Raw genomic sequence first — 17,124 nt, forward strand, 5'->3', positions numbered from 1 at the left:
TAGAAAGCAAATGGAAAGTCATAGTCTGTCCAGTGGCATTTTTACTTTCTGGCCATTTACTTTCTGGATGTCCTGTGTATGGTTTCCAGCCTGCGTGTTTTATGGGTTTCTTATATAGTATAGCTCACTCGGCTGTATGCTGCTATTAGTTTTGCCCTTAAAGATACTGTACTCAGTCATTTGACTGTGATTAAACCGAGAGATTAGGGTGATAATAAAAGCACTGAAAGATGAGGGATCTGAATATGTTATCCTGTAATCTACCATGCTATTTCAAAGACTTGAGTGAAAACCGTATCTCCCTAATGTTTCCCCTCGTAATCTACCACTGATGATGTAGCGACCTGAACTCCCACAGCTGTACAATAGGAGGTATTTTTATTGACGATATGATCATGGTTGTTTCCGTGGAGATAAGCAGAGTTATTATAAATATGGAACAGTGTAGGTATCTATTTGGAGCACCACCTTGTGCATCAGTGAGTCAGATATTCTATTCTGCTGTTCGAGTCCCAACAGATTACTTATTGTGTGGAAATGGTATTTCTGTTTCTCTGTTAATGTAGACATGTTTTTGTGATGTAATGTACCTTTTTGTGAATAGTACAGTACATGTCATTGCAGCCGTGTAATTAAATAATAGTTTGTCTGCCTGGAGCTGTACCCTGATGCAATATGTTGAGTTTTTAATTCAGGCTGAAGCAGGACTTAGTGAACTGACATGTTCATGCTACACTCTGACAGGAGGTGGAGCATTTATCAATGTTTCCCCTGCTGTCAGAACCAGCAAGCACATGGTAAGTCATACAGACTTTTTCCATTAGTTTTCCTGGCTGCATGTCAAGGTTATGAACAGGACATAAGATCAAGGCTCCTACAGTTATTTACATGCAGTAGGGTTCAAAAGTCTGAGACCACATTAAAAATCTGGGATTTTCATTTTTATTTATTCCTGGGGAAAAAACGACAACAACTAGGCTACATTTAAAAATACCCTATAGCCTACAGTTGAGGTTGATAAAAATTTTTTTTTTTTTTTTTTTTTGAAATTGATATTTTTATTCAGCAGTGATGAATTAAATTGATTAAAATTGAGAAAGACATTTATAATGTTACAAAATATTAATATTTCAAATAAATGTGGTTCATTTGAATGTTCTATTCAAAGAATCCTAAAAAATAGGGTATAATGATACACCTTTATATCAAGATATTGCGATATAAAAATGCGACAAAATATATCATTGATGTAAACTATATGGTTTGAGTTAAATTAGTTATATATAACTATAAATGAGTAAGTGTTATCGGTCTCACCCAAATTATTTAATTCTGTCATCATGTACTCATCCTCATGTCTAAAGATCCAAAAAAAGGTCATAAAGGCAAAGTAAAAAATACTCAATCGAGCGGGTCTAATCCAAATACAAGATGTATAATCTAAATACAGATGTTCAAATGTGTGCATGACATGTGAGAACAACATGAGAGTGAGTAAATGGAGACAGAATACATTTTTTTTGGATGAACTAACTTTTAAGTTTGGGAATAGTCATTTTGACATGCTTTGCAATTAGAACTGTGATTGATTGCATTGATCAAATGAAGCATTTACGTTCTATTGCGGAACTCCTCAAAGTGAAAGCACAAAGATCATTTAAAGCGGCACTCCTCAAAGTGAAAGGGCAAACATTATTTAAAGGGGTCATGAACTGAGAAATCAAATTTTCCTTGAGCTTTTGACATATAAAGAGGTCATCATACTATAAGAATATCCCATAAATTTCAGAACTTTGGTTTACTGGACTAAAAATAACTTACCAAACCAAAGGATCCTAATGCTAGGAATGTGATTAGTTTATTTATTTTCAGCAATGTAAATGTCTCAGTTGAGCTTTATTTATTTTTATGCGGTACATTTCACTGTGGATTCTTTGGTAAATCATTCGGAATTACGGCGCAGGCTTTGCAAACAGACTTTTACGATATGGGCTCAACAGTAAATGATATATATATATATATATATATATATATATATATATATATACAGTGCAATGCATAAGTGAATACACCCATGCTAAAGTTGACTAAAAAGAGGAATAAAAAATCATATTTTGGAAATTGAACTTAATGCCTTAATTTAAAAAATTAGAAAAAATCCAACCTTTAAGGACACCAATTTTCTTTGTGAATGAATAATGTATCGTAAATAAATAAATGTTCTTCCTTAAAATACATGGTGCATAAGTGAGTACACCCCTATGTTAAATTCCCATAGAGGCAGGCAGATTTTTATTTTTAAGTATTTTTTAAAAAAAAATTTTAGGATACTATGCATCCTGATAAAGTTCCCTTGGCCTTTGGAATTAAAATAGCCCCACATCATCACATAGCCTTCACCATACCTAGAGATTGGCATGATTTTATTTCAGTTAGCCTAAAAGCTAGTTTGATTTGCATTGAGAGATGATCTTATGGAAAGTACCCCATGCCAATCTCTAGGTATGGTGAAGGCTATGTGATGATGTGGGGCTATTTTAATTCCAAAGGCCAAGGGAACTTTATCAGGATGCATAGTATCCTAAATTAAAAAAAAAAAAAAAATACTTACAAATAAAAATCTGCCTGCCTCTATGGGAATTTAACATAGGGGTGTACTCACTTATGCACCATGTATTTTAAGGAAGAACATTTATTTATTTATTTACGATACATTATTCATTCACAAAGAAAATTGGTGTCCTTAAAGGTTGGATTTTTCCTAATTTTTTTAATTAAGGCATTAAGTTCAATTTCCAAAATATGATTTTTTATTCCTCTTTTTAGTCAACTTTAGCATGGGTGTATTCACTTATGCATTGCACTGTGTATATATATATATATATATATATATATATATATATATCTATCACTGGTCACAGATCAGCCATTAAAATTAATACGGATACTTACATCATATTACTGTTGAGTCCATATCGTAAAAGTCTGTTTGCAAAGCCTGCGCCGAAATTCCGACTGATTTACCAAAGAATCCACAGTGAAATGTACCGCATAAAAATCTCTTATTTCTTATCTCTTATTTATAATGTGTTTGCACTGTTAGTTCTGATGAAAGCATTCGTTAATGTGCAGAAATCGAGTTTGCCGTGAGGAGATCGCTGCATTCATTCTGTGACTGAAGTCTCACATTAGATATTTCACTTCAAACAGATCGTTCATATCAGAGGGCTAAAATCAGGCTAGGAAAAATGCCTTTTATTTCTAAATTCAAAAGAAATCATACTAACATTATAAGTGCACCACAGGACACATTATAAAATGATAAAACAATGCAGTTCATGACCCCTTTAAATCACCATATCGCATTTAGTTTTAGTAGTATGATTATTCAAAGTATTTTAGTTGTTTTATTCTTATCATGTAAGTGCATTAATAGCGGGAGTTTCAGTGACAGTACTAAATTAAACTACTATATACAGTATAACATTGAATATAATGTATAATTTAATGGGTAAATATTTGTGGGTCCTGATAATGCCAAATGTCTCATTTTACCAGTAAAATAAAAAGGCCTATGTTTTTTTGTGTCAGTTACAGAGTGCAAGCATACTGTATGTGTCCGACACATTTTCAGCTTCAGAATCATGAATATTTTTATTCTGGTGTCTCCATTGCACTGTGCATTGGGAACCAAGACCAAGTTTAAGTCTATTCAAGTCCACCACCCACGTTCATACCAAATTTAGCATTTTAATCAACATAATTTTTTTGTGAACTTTGTACCTTATGTCTTAGAAGTAATAATAATAATAAATAAAAACTCTTTTTTTATTTAGACTTAAAACAATGTGATAGTATCATGAGTTATGTATCAAATCGTGACATGTGTATCATTACACCCCTATAAATAATTTATCATTGTCTCCACAAAAATATTAATCAGCACAACAATGTTTTCAGCATTGATGATAATAAGAAAAATCTTGAGCACCAAATCAGCATGTTAGAATGATTTCTGAAGGATCGTGTCGTGTGACATTGAAGAGTGAAGTAACGGCTGCTAAAAACTCAGCTTTGCATCACAGGAATAATTTTTTTTTTTATATATATAATCAAATAGGAACCAGTTCTTCTAAATTGTAATAACATTTCACAATCTTACTGTTTTTACTGTATTTTTGATAAAATAAATGCAGCCTGGGTGAGCATAAGGGACTTCTTTCAAAAACATAAAAAAAAATAAAACAAATACCATCGTACCAACCCTAAATGGTGGTGAATTTCAACTCAGCTTTTCACTTTCAAAAACATTTCTCTCTGCATTTTTTTCAGTTTTTCACTTGTCACCAGTTCTCTCACACACATTGGGTCTAGTCACACTTAGACATTTGGTGCAGTTTCACTGCTATCAACAGACTGGATCTTTCTTGCAATTATGCCCAGTGTAGCTCCTCAATGTAAATGTGTGGAACGAAGCAAGCAGTGGTGGCGGATTGAATGAAAATGGACAAGTGTAGGCTGTGAATGGAATAAAAGATCCCTTTAAACATCTAAAATATCCACCCTGTGGCTAGCCTGTCAGTATCACAACTTTTTTTATCCTTTAAATCATTTGTAGTGGAAAGCAGGCATAGTTGTAACACTTAAATGTAACATCAGTAGTAACACAATGCATAGTGCACTCAGAAATCAGATGGAAAGTTTCAGTGAGGAATCATATATTTATATATGTATTGATCATCCATCTCATTTTCTCTTTCTTTTGTAGCTGTTTAAAGAAGAGCTGGCCCAGGTGAAGGAAGGAATGAAACACATAAACGACCTGGCCCATCAGCTGGCCATAGCTGACGTGCACTTGTCCATGGAGAACGCCAGAGCCCTGGAGCACCTCAACAACAGATGGAAACTTTTGCAGGTAGTGAACTCACACCATCCTTATCTCATCCTTACCTACCCACCATGACTAATGGACCCCTATGGAGATCATACAGTACACCGGTCACCATTGCCAGCGCTGACTCCATCCAACTAAGTTTGTGCATATGCACTATGAAAAATGGAGCTAAGGAGATAGAATATAATAAGCTGGTCCTGCCTGGCTGGGAGCGGTGATGGCTCCATTATCATCGGTCACGGGAAGTGCCTTTTGTCTACATGCTCATGGGAAAACAAAGGCCTTTCCAATGAGAAAATAGAGAAGATGTAAAATGAAATTGAGTGTTTCGATTGCATCTGGTTGTTTTATGTGTAAGAGGAGCTTAAAAGAGCCAGAAAGAGATGCAGGGAGAGTGAGAAGTACATGTGAGTGTGTGAATCCAGTTATTGAAAAATGACTATTAAATGCATATCTGCAGCAGTTTGTGTGTGACCTAATGTAAGGGAAAACACACAGGACTATTATCTGAGCATTTCTTGTGGTGTTTGTAGTATGAATGCAATGAGAAATGCTGTGTTGATAAATCCTTGGCTTTTAATCCTTAAACATTAATACATGTTCATACATTCATAAACTTCATGTGAAAAAGAAAGTACACCCTTTTGAATTCTATGGTTTTACATATCAGGACATAATAAAAAATCATCTGGTCCTTAGCAGGTCTTAAAATTGTGATGAACAACAACACATGAGTTATGGTCCAAGGTTTATTTAACAAAAACCAGACCAAAATGGAGAAGCCATGTGTGACAAACTAAGTACACCCTTACTGCTTCCATATGAATTAATAGGGTAAGTAGCAGTAAGGCGCTGCTAATCAAATGTCTTTAAAAAGACATTAGCAATGATTTTAGAGAAGCAATTGTTGCTGCCCATCAATCTAGGAAGGGTTACAAGGCCATTTCCAAACAATTTGAAGCACATTATTATACATCTTCCAAGGAGTGGACGTCTCTGCAAATTCATCCCACAGTCAGGCCGTGCAATGCTCAGAGAAACTGCAAAAAACCCAAGAACTGCACCTCAGACTCTACTTGCCTCAGTTTGCATGACAGTATTAGAGAAAGACTGAAGTATGGGATGTTTGGAAGGATTGCCAGGAGAAAGCCTCTTCTCTCTAAAAAAGAACACATGGCAGCACGGCTTATGTTTGCAAAGTTGCATCTGAACAAACCATTTCTGAAACAATGTCCTTTGGACAGACAAGACCAAAGTGGAGATGTTCGGCCATAATGCACAGCTCCATGTTTGGCGAAAACCAAACACAGCATATCAGCACAAACACCTCATACCAACTGTCAAGCGCGGTTGTGGAGGGTTGATGATTTGAGCTTGTTTTTCAGCCAAGGACCCTCGTCTTTGAGTTGACCATGAACTCCTTTGTATACCAAAGTATTCTAGAGTCAAATGTGAGGCCATCTGTCCGACAGCAAAAGCTGAAATTAGGTCAAACAATTATCCAAAGCACACCAGCAAATCTACAACAGAATGGCTGAAAAAGAAAAGAATCAAGGTGTGGCAATAGCCCAGTCAATGGTGAAATTAACATGCTGTGTAAGGACCTTAAGAGAGCTGTGCATAAACAAATGTCTTCAAACCTGAAAGAACTGAAGCAATGTTGCAAAGATGAGCGGGCAAAAATTCCTCCACAATGATGTGAGAGAATGATAAATTCATGTAGAAAATGATCACTTCAAATAATTGCTGCTAAAGTGGTTCTACAAGCCAATAAATCATAGGGTGTACTTAGTTTGTCACACATGGCTTCTCCATTTTGGCTTTATTTTTGTTAAATGAATTATGACACTGTAATATGTCATGTGTTGTTGTTGGCCATCTGAGGTTGTATTTACGTTTGTTAGGGCTGTCAATCGATTAAAATTGTCATTAAAAAAATATATAAAAATAATATATATTTTTATTTATTTATATTATTATTTATATATTTGATAGATAGACAGACAGACAGACAGACAGACAGATAGACAGACAGACAGATAGATATGAGAGATACGAGACGGATGTGTCGCGCAGGTGTGTGTGTGTGTATATATATATATATATATATATATATATATATATATATATATACTGTATGTATGTGTGTGTGTGTGTATATATATATATATATATATATATATATATATATATATTGCAAAGCAGTGCTGGTTGTCCTTGAAATGCCTCACAGAAACGGAGAGAATACAGGAAGAGAATGAGGGAAATAAAATACTTCATGCTTAAGTGGATTTGTTGGCCTTCATATCAGTGTTTTGACATCCTCTGAATGATTTACATTGTAAATAACTTTAATTAGGTAATCCACCATTCCCCAGAGACGTCTGATTGGTGGCGACAACGACAGACCTGGATTACTCTTGGGAAACTTGTGCAACACTCTCACCACTTTTCTTATTATCACTCTTTTCAGAGCATTTATCCAGAGTCAGTGCTTATTTATTCAGTATGAATTCTTCAAAAACTGATTGGGGGCAGTAGACTGGTACACTGGTCCATATAAAACAAAACTTAAAGGGACCTCAAAATGAAAATTTTGTCATCTGCTCATCGTCATGGTGTTTAAAACCCATCTGACGTTCTGTTTTTTGGTGAACCATTCCATTATACGATCAGAGAACTATGATTTAGTATATAAAATAACTCCTCTTTCTCCTTTTCTACTCAAGGGATCTATTGAAGAACGTCTAAAACAATTGCAAGATGCCCACAGAGATTTTGGCCCCGGATCACAGCACTTCCTTTCTAGTAAGTGTGGTATAACTTATTTGAAGCCATAGAGAGCGAGGGATGGGCTGATGGAGCTCAGTGGTGAAACATTCCAGGACAAAGACAGTGACATTTAGACAATGTCTGGGCTCAGATCTTGACTTGGACTCAACCAACTCACGCAGTTCAGCTACAAAAGAGAATGGCTCTTTAACATTTTTGGCGGAATTTTAAATGTCCACCCACTAAGTTTTCACATAAATAAATGAAAAGAACTTTTGAGAAATATCATTGTGATCTATACTCAAATGAGATGCAAAATCCAGACATACACATAAAAATAGAGACAATACATAAAAGTATTCTATAAAATTCCGCTTTAGTAGCGTATCAATGCAAACCACCAACTATGCACAAACAATTTAGATTGAATCCAAGAATGTCCATAATGGATGGGTATAATATAAGACAGTGGTTCTCAACTCCAGTCCTCAGGACCCGCTGCTCTGCACATTTTGTATGTCTCTCTAATCTGACACACTCAGTTCAGTTCATGGAGTCTCTCCTAATGAGCTGATGATCTGATTCAGGTGTGTTAAATAAGGGAGACATACAAAATGTGCAGAGCAGTGGGTCCCGAGGACTGGAGTTGAGAACCACTGATATAAGAGACAAAGAAAACATAGTCAAAAAAGAACAAACTTCATACATCCAGGGCGATAGGTGGGAGTATAGAGTCCAGAATGACAGGTAGTCTACTTATGGGACAACTAAGAACCAGATAAAAGTTAGCAAAAACGTACAGGCCTGGGGTCCATTCTTTATACCTCCCTTAACACATCTGAGATGATGTGACAGATGCCAGATCTTCTAATCATGATAGCTGATCTCTGGCTTATTTGGTTCTTCAAATGTATTTGTGGATTTGATTAAAATATCTGGATTAAAGGGATAGTTCACCCAAAAAAGAAAATTCTGTCATCATTTACTCACCCTCAAGTTGTTTCAAACCAGTAAGAATTTCTTTTTTCTGATGAACACAAAAGAAGATATTTTGAAAAATGTCTGTAACCAAACAGTTGATGGACCCCATTGACTTCCATAGTAGGAAAAAAAAATACTATGGAAGTCAATGGGGTCCATCAACTGTTTGGTTACAGACATTTTTCAAAATATCTTCTTTTGTGTTCATCAGAAAAAAGAAATTCTTACAGGTTTGAAACAACTTGAGGGTGAGTAAATGATGACAGAATTTTCATTTTTGGGTGAACTATCCCTTTAAGTTGTCTGAGATTTCTGCACGTTCTTGTGTTCATTGGAAAGGGCAGATATATCGATACTCGAAACCATGATCAGTAATGCAGCGATTGGCTGACAACAAGACAGCAACATAATGACATTAATTAAGAACATCACACACCTGGCGAAAAACCTGCAGAAGTTCTGGACCTTTGTAAGGAAACAGCCAAGGGACCTTAACGAAATAAGTTATGATAGAAAAATTAAATGTGTACTGTTTGTTACATGATTCCCAGTTATTTTCATTGCTAGTATTTGTACAGGCCAGGCTTTATTAGCAATTCATTTAATTTTTACCTGTGATGCACATCTCATGCACTGCATCAAGCCACTCCCATCTATGTCTATATTATGATAGACTACACAACAATATAATAATATTATTATTTTAAAATTATTATTGTTCCTGATTCAGTAAGGTACTCTTGTAAGAAAATGTAGCAGTGGCTCAAACAGATTTTAAGAATCAATTTAAGTATCCGCCTAAAAAAATACAATCTAATCCTGTTCACATGAAATAAGCCTGCTCCCGTGCAGGTTTGAGCTTATGGACCTGTTGCTATTACAGCAACTCCGGGATGATCTTCGAAGAACCTAACAATCCTGAATCATGTCAAATCTTTAACATTAAAATCCAGAGTAATCCACGTACAAAGAATGGGCCCCTAGTTTCACAGGCAAAGTTTAGATTAAGCCAGGATATTTTAAACATACCATAGAAAAAACATTACTGGTGTGAATCTTGAGACAAAACAATGACACTGGCATATTTTAAGAGATGTCAGTGCAAGTTGCTTTCAATTAAAGGTGCTGTCTGTAAGAATGGCAGCTAGTGGTTGAGATAGGTACTGCAGTCCAAATTCAAAATATGGGAGATTGTTGTTTCCCCTGCCCCCTCCTCCTCAGACTCGACACTCCTCAGACTGTACTCAAACTGGGTTGCCAGTTTGAGTACACGCAAAAGGAACGAGCACAATTGACAAGGAAAGCCGAGGAGACTTACTGAGTAAGTTAATGAGTTGATTTATCCGCATTTTAATATGCTCTGGTTCATAGAGATTTTTAGATAGATATCAAGGCTTTTAGGTTTTGTGGAATCTGCAATATCTGACCCAGTTTGTTTCCTCATTTCCAAGGCTGCAATACGCTGTGTTTCCTGCCAACCGGCATCCCAGGGTGTCGAAATACTATTGAATGAACTAGGGATGCACGATATTGCATTTTGGCCGATATTTGATATGCCGATATTTTCAAACTAATTTTGTCCGATACCGATATATGTACACATTTTCCCCCTGATATATTTACACTTTAATTTTACTTAAGAGAAATCCAAGTCTCTCTCCTGTACTACCTTTACCGTATTACACTCATGTGTTGTAGATAAGGCAATACACAAGACAAACAAAACAACATTTGACTCTACCATAAATGTATAATTTTACAAATGTAGACAGACATTCACCCCTGAAAAATAGGCAAATTATTTCACTTGGAGAATAAATGATATGCCAGTGCCACATTTTATTTTTAAGTTCAGACTTCAAACTTCAGTCCTTAGGAGTAAAATAAATAAAAATAAATTTTCAAATAAAAAATTTAAAAAATGTACATCTTCTACTTGAACAGGTCTACCAAATGCTCCCCTGTTTTCGGTGCTGATGCAGTGGCGACCCGTTCATGTAACATGTAAGGGTGGCGCTGCCAATAAAGCAACTAAAAGCAGTCACAACGAACCGCAAAAGTAATGATTATGAATATGTCAAATATAGCAAGGAGACATTTTAATTGTTTATTAATAAACAAGTGTTTTCTGTGTCGGCTGCAAAGATGAAGTTGACGATGACTCGCGATCTTCGCAGTAGTGAACGCGCCAGAGAGAAATGCACATTTCGGATTACATAGTTTTCTTTCGTTTTGAATTGTTCTGTTTAAAAATGTGATTACAAGCGTTCTGTAGATAATAGATATATTTCTCAGGTCTGTGAGGCAAGTAGGCTATGCTGAGTTTCGTTTCATTTATGAGACTAGCTCCAGTTCAATCGCGGGCGCCTCCGTGTCGTGACATCTATTATCTATTAACTGCTTTACTTATTATTTATTAAATCCAGGCAATTGGTTGATGAAACATTGATTAAAATTAAGATACAATTAATACAAAACGAAATTCACTTAGAAAGGCTTTGTGCTTTCTGTTTGCGGTCTCTGTGGAAGTTTTAAAGCAGTCTCTTTCAGTGCCGCTTTCAGAGCGCTCACGTCCGTAACCGAGAACTGTCACTGTTTTTCCTCATAAATGCAAACACGAAAATTTTTTATAAAATAAAATGAATATTTTATGCTCTGTGGAGAGCCTAGTAGCTTGGAGAGTTTACATTAGTAAGCTACAGGACATCGTCTTTCAAAACATGACCTGCCTCGAAAGAGAAAAAAAATTACTGCGTCATTGTACCCAGCACTTCTGAAAATGCACTTGCGAATGCGTCTCTGTCCCCAGCACATCTCAAACCAAACTGACGCCCATGCTCGAAATGCCTCCACATGTTAAGTTGCTGGCCCTCATGCACGGTCGTCACGTGCACATAGGAAACGCGCCACTCTATCGGCAAGGCTCATCGGCAGAAATGATCATATCGACCGATGCCGATGATGGTCATTTAAAGCTTTTATCGGCCGATACCGATGTTGTGCCGATATCATCGTGCATCCCTAGAATGAACTGGCGAGATCACACAGACCAAAACAAAAACCGACTGACAACACGGAATGTGTAAAATAATAATAATAAAAAAAAAGGCTGTAGAGGTGTTTTTCAGAGAAATGAGTATGTGAACTTAGTTTAGTTTATAAATATCTGCAAACATGGTATTTTTATGCTTTAGTAGAGTAAAAAAGTTACATACAGCACCTTTAAAACAGCTCAAACATGTATTTTATTCTGGGACTAGGCTTAAGCCTTGTCTGCGAAACCGACCAACAGAGTTAGGGCTGGGTATCGTTCAAAAAATTTCGATACCAATACCAATACCGATACCTTGATTTCGATACCGGTTCCTGAACGATACTTTTTTCGATACCAATTTTATGAAATCCATTTTAACAAGATTACATAACACATTAACTCAGAAAAACTTTGGTTTTATTTTTTCAGTTTGACTCATGCTCCTTAGTCAGTGCACAAAGGAACAAAAAAAAAAGCACAAAGGAACAAAATATTCCTTATACATACATATACATAAGGAACAAAATATTTTTTTATAAAGAGCTCATGCTCACCAAAGCTGAATTTGTTTGGTGGAATAGTATTACAATTTAAAATCTTATTTGAATATATTTCAAAATGTAATTTTTTCCTGTGTTGTCAAAGCTGAATTTTCAAAATCATTACTTCAGTGTCACATGATCCTTCAGAAATATGAAAACAGTTTTTGGAAACTATGATACATTTTTTTCATGATTCTTTGATGAATAAAAATTTCAAAAGAACAGCATTTATTTGAAACAGAAATCTTTTGTAACATTACACATGTTTTAAGGTAATTTTTTATCACTTTAATGCATCCTTACTGAAAAAAAATTCTGACCAACACATTTTTGAACGGCAGTGTACATTCAGTAAATTGCAATATAAGCACTGTCAGAGTGATCAACAAGGTATCTCTTCATTTACCAGTCAAAAACGGAGCAACTTTCTGCTCTTATGTTTACTCCGTGCACTGTCAAGGTCTTCATCATATCTGTCGCGGTACAGGTCTTTGCAGCAATTATTTTACCACAAATGCATCGCGCGCTGTTAGCATTGAGCCTGGAGAAATGTAGCCACACTTTTGATCGACTTTTCCACATCTTTAGGGTATTGTGAGTGTGTGTGCTCGTGTCTCATTGAGTATGTGCGCGAGTTTGTGTGTGTGTGCTCGCGTCTCATATGAGAATGTGCGTGGACAGTTTGTGTGCGCGCGCGCGCGTCTCATATGATTATGTGCGCAGAGAGTTCCGCGCGTCTCGTGTGTGTAGAGTTTGCGTGTATGTGCGTGAGCGACTTTAGGCGTGTCGTTGTGCATTTCATAGCCTATGTATTTGTTTGAGCACTGACGTTGACGAGTTAACCCCTTTGGTATCGAAATCTGGTACCGAAAAACAAGTCATTTTTCGATACTCGATAGTATCGAGGCAATTCGGTCGGTACCTAAAAAGTATCGAACTCGGTACCCAGCCCTAAACAGAGTGCACTGTTTAAGATTTTGTTTGGTTAGCCTTTAGCTCGGGCCCTTATCTGAATATGAGGCTCAGAGGACTATTATTGGCAATTATTACTGACGTATTTTGCGGCACTTTATTTTGGGATTTCCCTGGATCAGAGAGGGAGTTCGGATAGAGAAATAAAGAGGTATAGTGTACTTATGAAAGCCATGTGCGGAGGTGGCACACTGTCTTCTCTCTTGGGCCTCGTTCCACCACTGACTAGAGGGAAGTATAATACATGTAACATTACATAAACCGAGAATTTTAAGGGTGTTGACACCTAATTCATTTCAGATTGTAAAAGCAGCTGAGAAGGAATACAGGGGTGCTGAGTGCTCAGTGATTGTAGTTCTCAGTTTTTACCATTTGTATATCATTGCACAGCAGCGTTTGACCTTTGAAGCTCCACATAAAGAAGTTTACACAGCTCCACACTTACAGAAAAGCTTTCTACCACTCTGAACACTTTTGAGGTGCTGTTGTTTAATAACCTCTCTGTGTGGAAACAGTATGCTTGAAGAACCTTGAGCTGTGCCATTTGAGATTTTCAAAATAGCTTTTCATGCTCGACATGTCTGTCTGATTGATATTGCCCTTTTTCTTTCTTTGTCACTCCAGGCTCCGTGCAGATTCCTTGGGAACGTGCCATTTCCCCAAACAAAGTGCCATACTATATCAAGTAAGTCCAGCTGTAAACTATTAGCCATCTATGAGCATCAGAAGTGTGAGAGACAGTGTGAAACTGGGATGGGCATGTCAGATTATCAGGTATAGAAAGCAAACTCAATTACTGATCCCTGGTGCAGAAGATTATTGTGCTGCAACATTTCAACTGTGGCATTCCTTTTGTCACGCAGCCCGGTGTATTTTTAATAATTTGATATGTCACAACAGACAGAGTCTGTTAAGAGGTTAACATCCTTAGTCGAGAGAAAGGAGGTCTGTAATACTTTGAGATGAATTGGAATGCTAAAAGAAATCTTTCAGTGGTAGTTGTATGGCTTCCCGGAATGTTACCGTTTAAAATCTTTATTCATAGCAATCAGTGTTATTGTTAACTAAAACTATTAAAAAACATTTTTGGTAAATTAAATAAAGCTGTAATTAAATAAAATATAAATATTTGATGAAAATCTTAAAAATTAAGAATGCTACCTTGGCCACTAATTGCAAGAAATAAAATAAAGTTGTAAAATGAATAAATCTGAAATAAAAAAATAAATTAAAGCTAAATATAAAAAACAAAAACTAATAAAATGACAAAAGCACAACAAAATTACTGAAACTTAAACTAAACCTAAACTTAAAACTGAAAATAGCACTGATGGGAATCACAGCTACAGCTCAGATGACATATCATGAAAATCTGACCTTTTCCGTGTTTAAGTGCCATAATCAGGTCCCCGGTGCATCTACCAACCCAGAAAACTTGTGTGGTGACAACCCAGTAATTTTGTTTTGGTAAGCCTTTCTCTGCAAGCATGTCAAAAAAAAGCTGATCAGATTTCGTTCCCCTTCTGATGTAGGAAGGGAATCTTATAATATTACTGCCCTTAATCTGCACGTTTCAACCCACAGTGCCGCCATTTGGTTTTCGCAAGCAACAACAGTGTAAGCAGTTCTAACGCAATGTTAAAAGTTTGAGTGAAGCATGCAAACTGTTTTGTCGTTGGCTGCACAGGACACTATTTGACCAAAATATGCCACAGCTGTCTTATAAAGGCCTCAGGAAACTGTGTCAACTTTAGTTAAGCATGACTGTACATCGTTAGCCTCATAGCATAATTGCCTAAGTCTTTTTTTTTTTAAATATGACTTAGGCAATTATGCTATGAGGCTAACGACATGCAAGGTGATTAGAATTAGATGGATCAATGTAACTCAATGTATCCACTAACCATTCAGAAACGTCTAGGTGCAGTCTAAAAATGGCAACCTCTTCCTGAGTCTCTCTGTAAGGCTGCAATCCGCTACTGGTTATTTCTGAGATCTTGGATGTGAGATATTATTCGTGTGTTTTGTTATTGTATCCGAAGCTTGTGTAAAGGATCGGCCGTCTTCTGAACGGGGGCGGGGAGCAGCAGCTGATTAGCATTCAAAGGGACACACAAAAACGGAGTGTTTTACTCACACCCAAAAAGTGCCAAATTTGACAAGCTATAACAAATAATCTGGGAGGTATTTCGAGCTGAAATTTCACAGACACATTCTGGGGACACCATAGATTTATATAACATCTTGTGAAAAGGGGCATAATGTCACCTTTAAAAAGTTATGTGATTCCCATCAGTGTTATTTTAGTTTAATTATTTGCTATTATAGCATTTATTCATATTTTGAAAGCCATAGACTGCCATATAACTAATCATTCTGAAGTCACAGGAAATATACATGACTGCAGATGGAATTACAATTGGCTGGTAGAATGACAAGAACACATGACTAACCCTGACGTCAAAGGGAGCAGAAAGGGAAAAATCCATGTCATGCTTTTAAAACTCAAATGGTGAGAAGGGATACAGTGGTGGTCCATGTGAACAAGCCACAGGGTAAAACATTTGCAACAGAAGGTTTTCATGCATGTCACTGGCCAATCAATGTAATCACTAGCATAAGTAATGATGAGTGAATGAACAGCTGGCAAACTGCCCTCTTCAGGTCCTCTCACTTATTTATTTAAGTTTTTTGGCTGCTGGTACAATATAGGCTGTAAAGTGCAGGAAGTCATGAGTGGTTGTTGCAGTAAAGCATGTAGCACACATGTATCAGATTTATCTAGCTCTTATTGTACATGCCTGTTCGAGCCATGTGTAGTATTTAAGCTTTCCATTGAATGTCATAAAGAAAACCCTTATGTTTGAGGATATGAGCTCTTAATGACACTGAGATCTTTGTTCGAGATCGTTGTCAGTGCTCGCTCTCTGTCTCTCACTCCATACTATGGCAATGTTTCAGGGATTGCGTATTGATGCCTGTATATTTTACAACTGATAACTGCATATCAAATTAAGTGATGTATTATGATGTGAATATACCAATCACCTTGAACTCTGCATTTGACCTTAATTTTTACCTTAAATGTACTGATAACCAACCACCATAATAATGCAGGTGGTCAAATAAAAGCTACATAATGAATTAGATTCATCATAAGTGATCTGATCATAAAACGCGGCCAGTTCCCACACACACACAAAGACAAAACAGCTTTAGAGTAACACACATGACACTAAAATAATGCAATAAACAATAACCAAATAACAGAAGATGAACCACAAAACACCCCAATGTACATTACTGATAACAAAAATAAGAAGAAATTAAATTATTTGAACTAAAATCATGTGATCTGTCATGCAGAGACTTCTGGAAAAGTGCTTTTACTGTTCATCACTGCAAATTACACAGTAATTGTTAGATTTACTTGTAAAAAACAAAATATGATAGTATTTTACAATAAAATTACATATATTTACAACCACTTACAGTTTTTCAATGCATACAATTAGGTAACACAATTAAACTTTTTTTTACTGTAGCATTTTTTGATTTGTATAGTTATGGATTTATATACAAAACATTTGTACACTTAAAGGGATGGTTCACCCAAGAATTAAAGTTGCACCATCATGTCACTATTCCAATGGCTTTTTTTGTTCTATCATAAAACTTTTAAAGCGGTGTGTAATATGCGAATTGCTTTCAAAGCTGCAACAGAGGGGACATTTTTCAGTTTTGGAGTGGCATGAGGGTCTCTTGCATGTGTTCTCCCTCTTCTCTCTGTGTTTTTCTATTTTTGGCTTCACTGCTTCACTTCTCTCTCTTTCTCTCCACTTTTATAGCCATCAGGCCCAGACAACCTGCTGGGACCATCCAAAGATGACTGAATTATACCATGCTCTGGGTGAGAGTTAAACTCTGCT

General features: G+C 36.3%; 1 protein-coding gene across 3 annotated transcripts in view; it reads left to right on the plus strand.

Annotated features, from left to right (window-relative positions):
- The window catches only part of drp2 (dystrophin related protein 2), a 175,408-nt gene that overhangs the window by 119,905 nt on the left and 38,379 nt on the right, over positions 1-17,124 (plus strand). For all 3 annotated transcript variants that reach the window (XM_084430709.1, XM_084430707.1, XM_084430708.1), the window contains 4 exons: positions 4,769-4,915; positions 7,624-7,702; positions 13,820-13,880; positions 17,044-17,105. In XM_084430709.1, coding sequence (XP_084286835.1) covers positions 4,769-4,915; positions 7,624-7,702; positions 13,820-13,880; positions 17,044-17,105 — 349 coding nt within the window. The remainder of the gene's footprint in view (positions 1-4,768; positions 4,916-7,623; positions 7,703-13,819; positions 13,881-17,043; positions 17,106-17,124) is intronic.

The sequence above is a fragment of the Rutilus rutilus genome (assembly GCF_951802725.1).
Source record: "Rutilus rutilus genome assembly, chromosome: 14".
NCBI classification, from domain to species: domain Eukaryota; kingdom Metazoa; phylum Chordata; class Actinopteri; order Cypriniformes; family Leuciscidae; genus Rutilus; species Rutilus rutilus.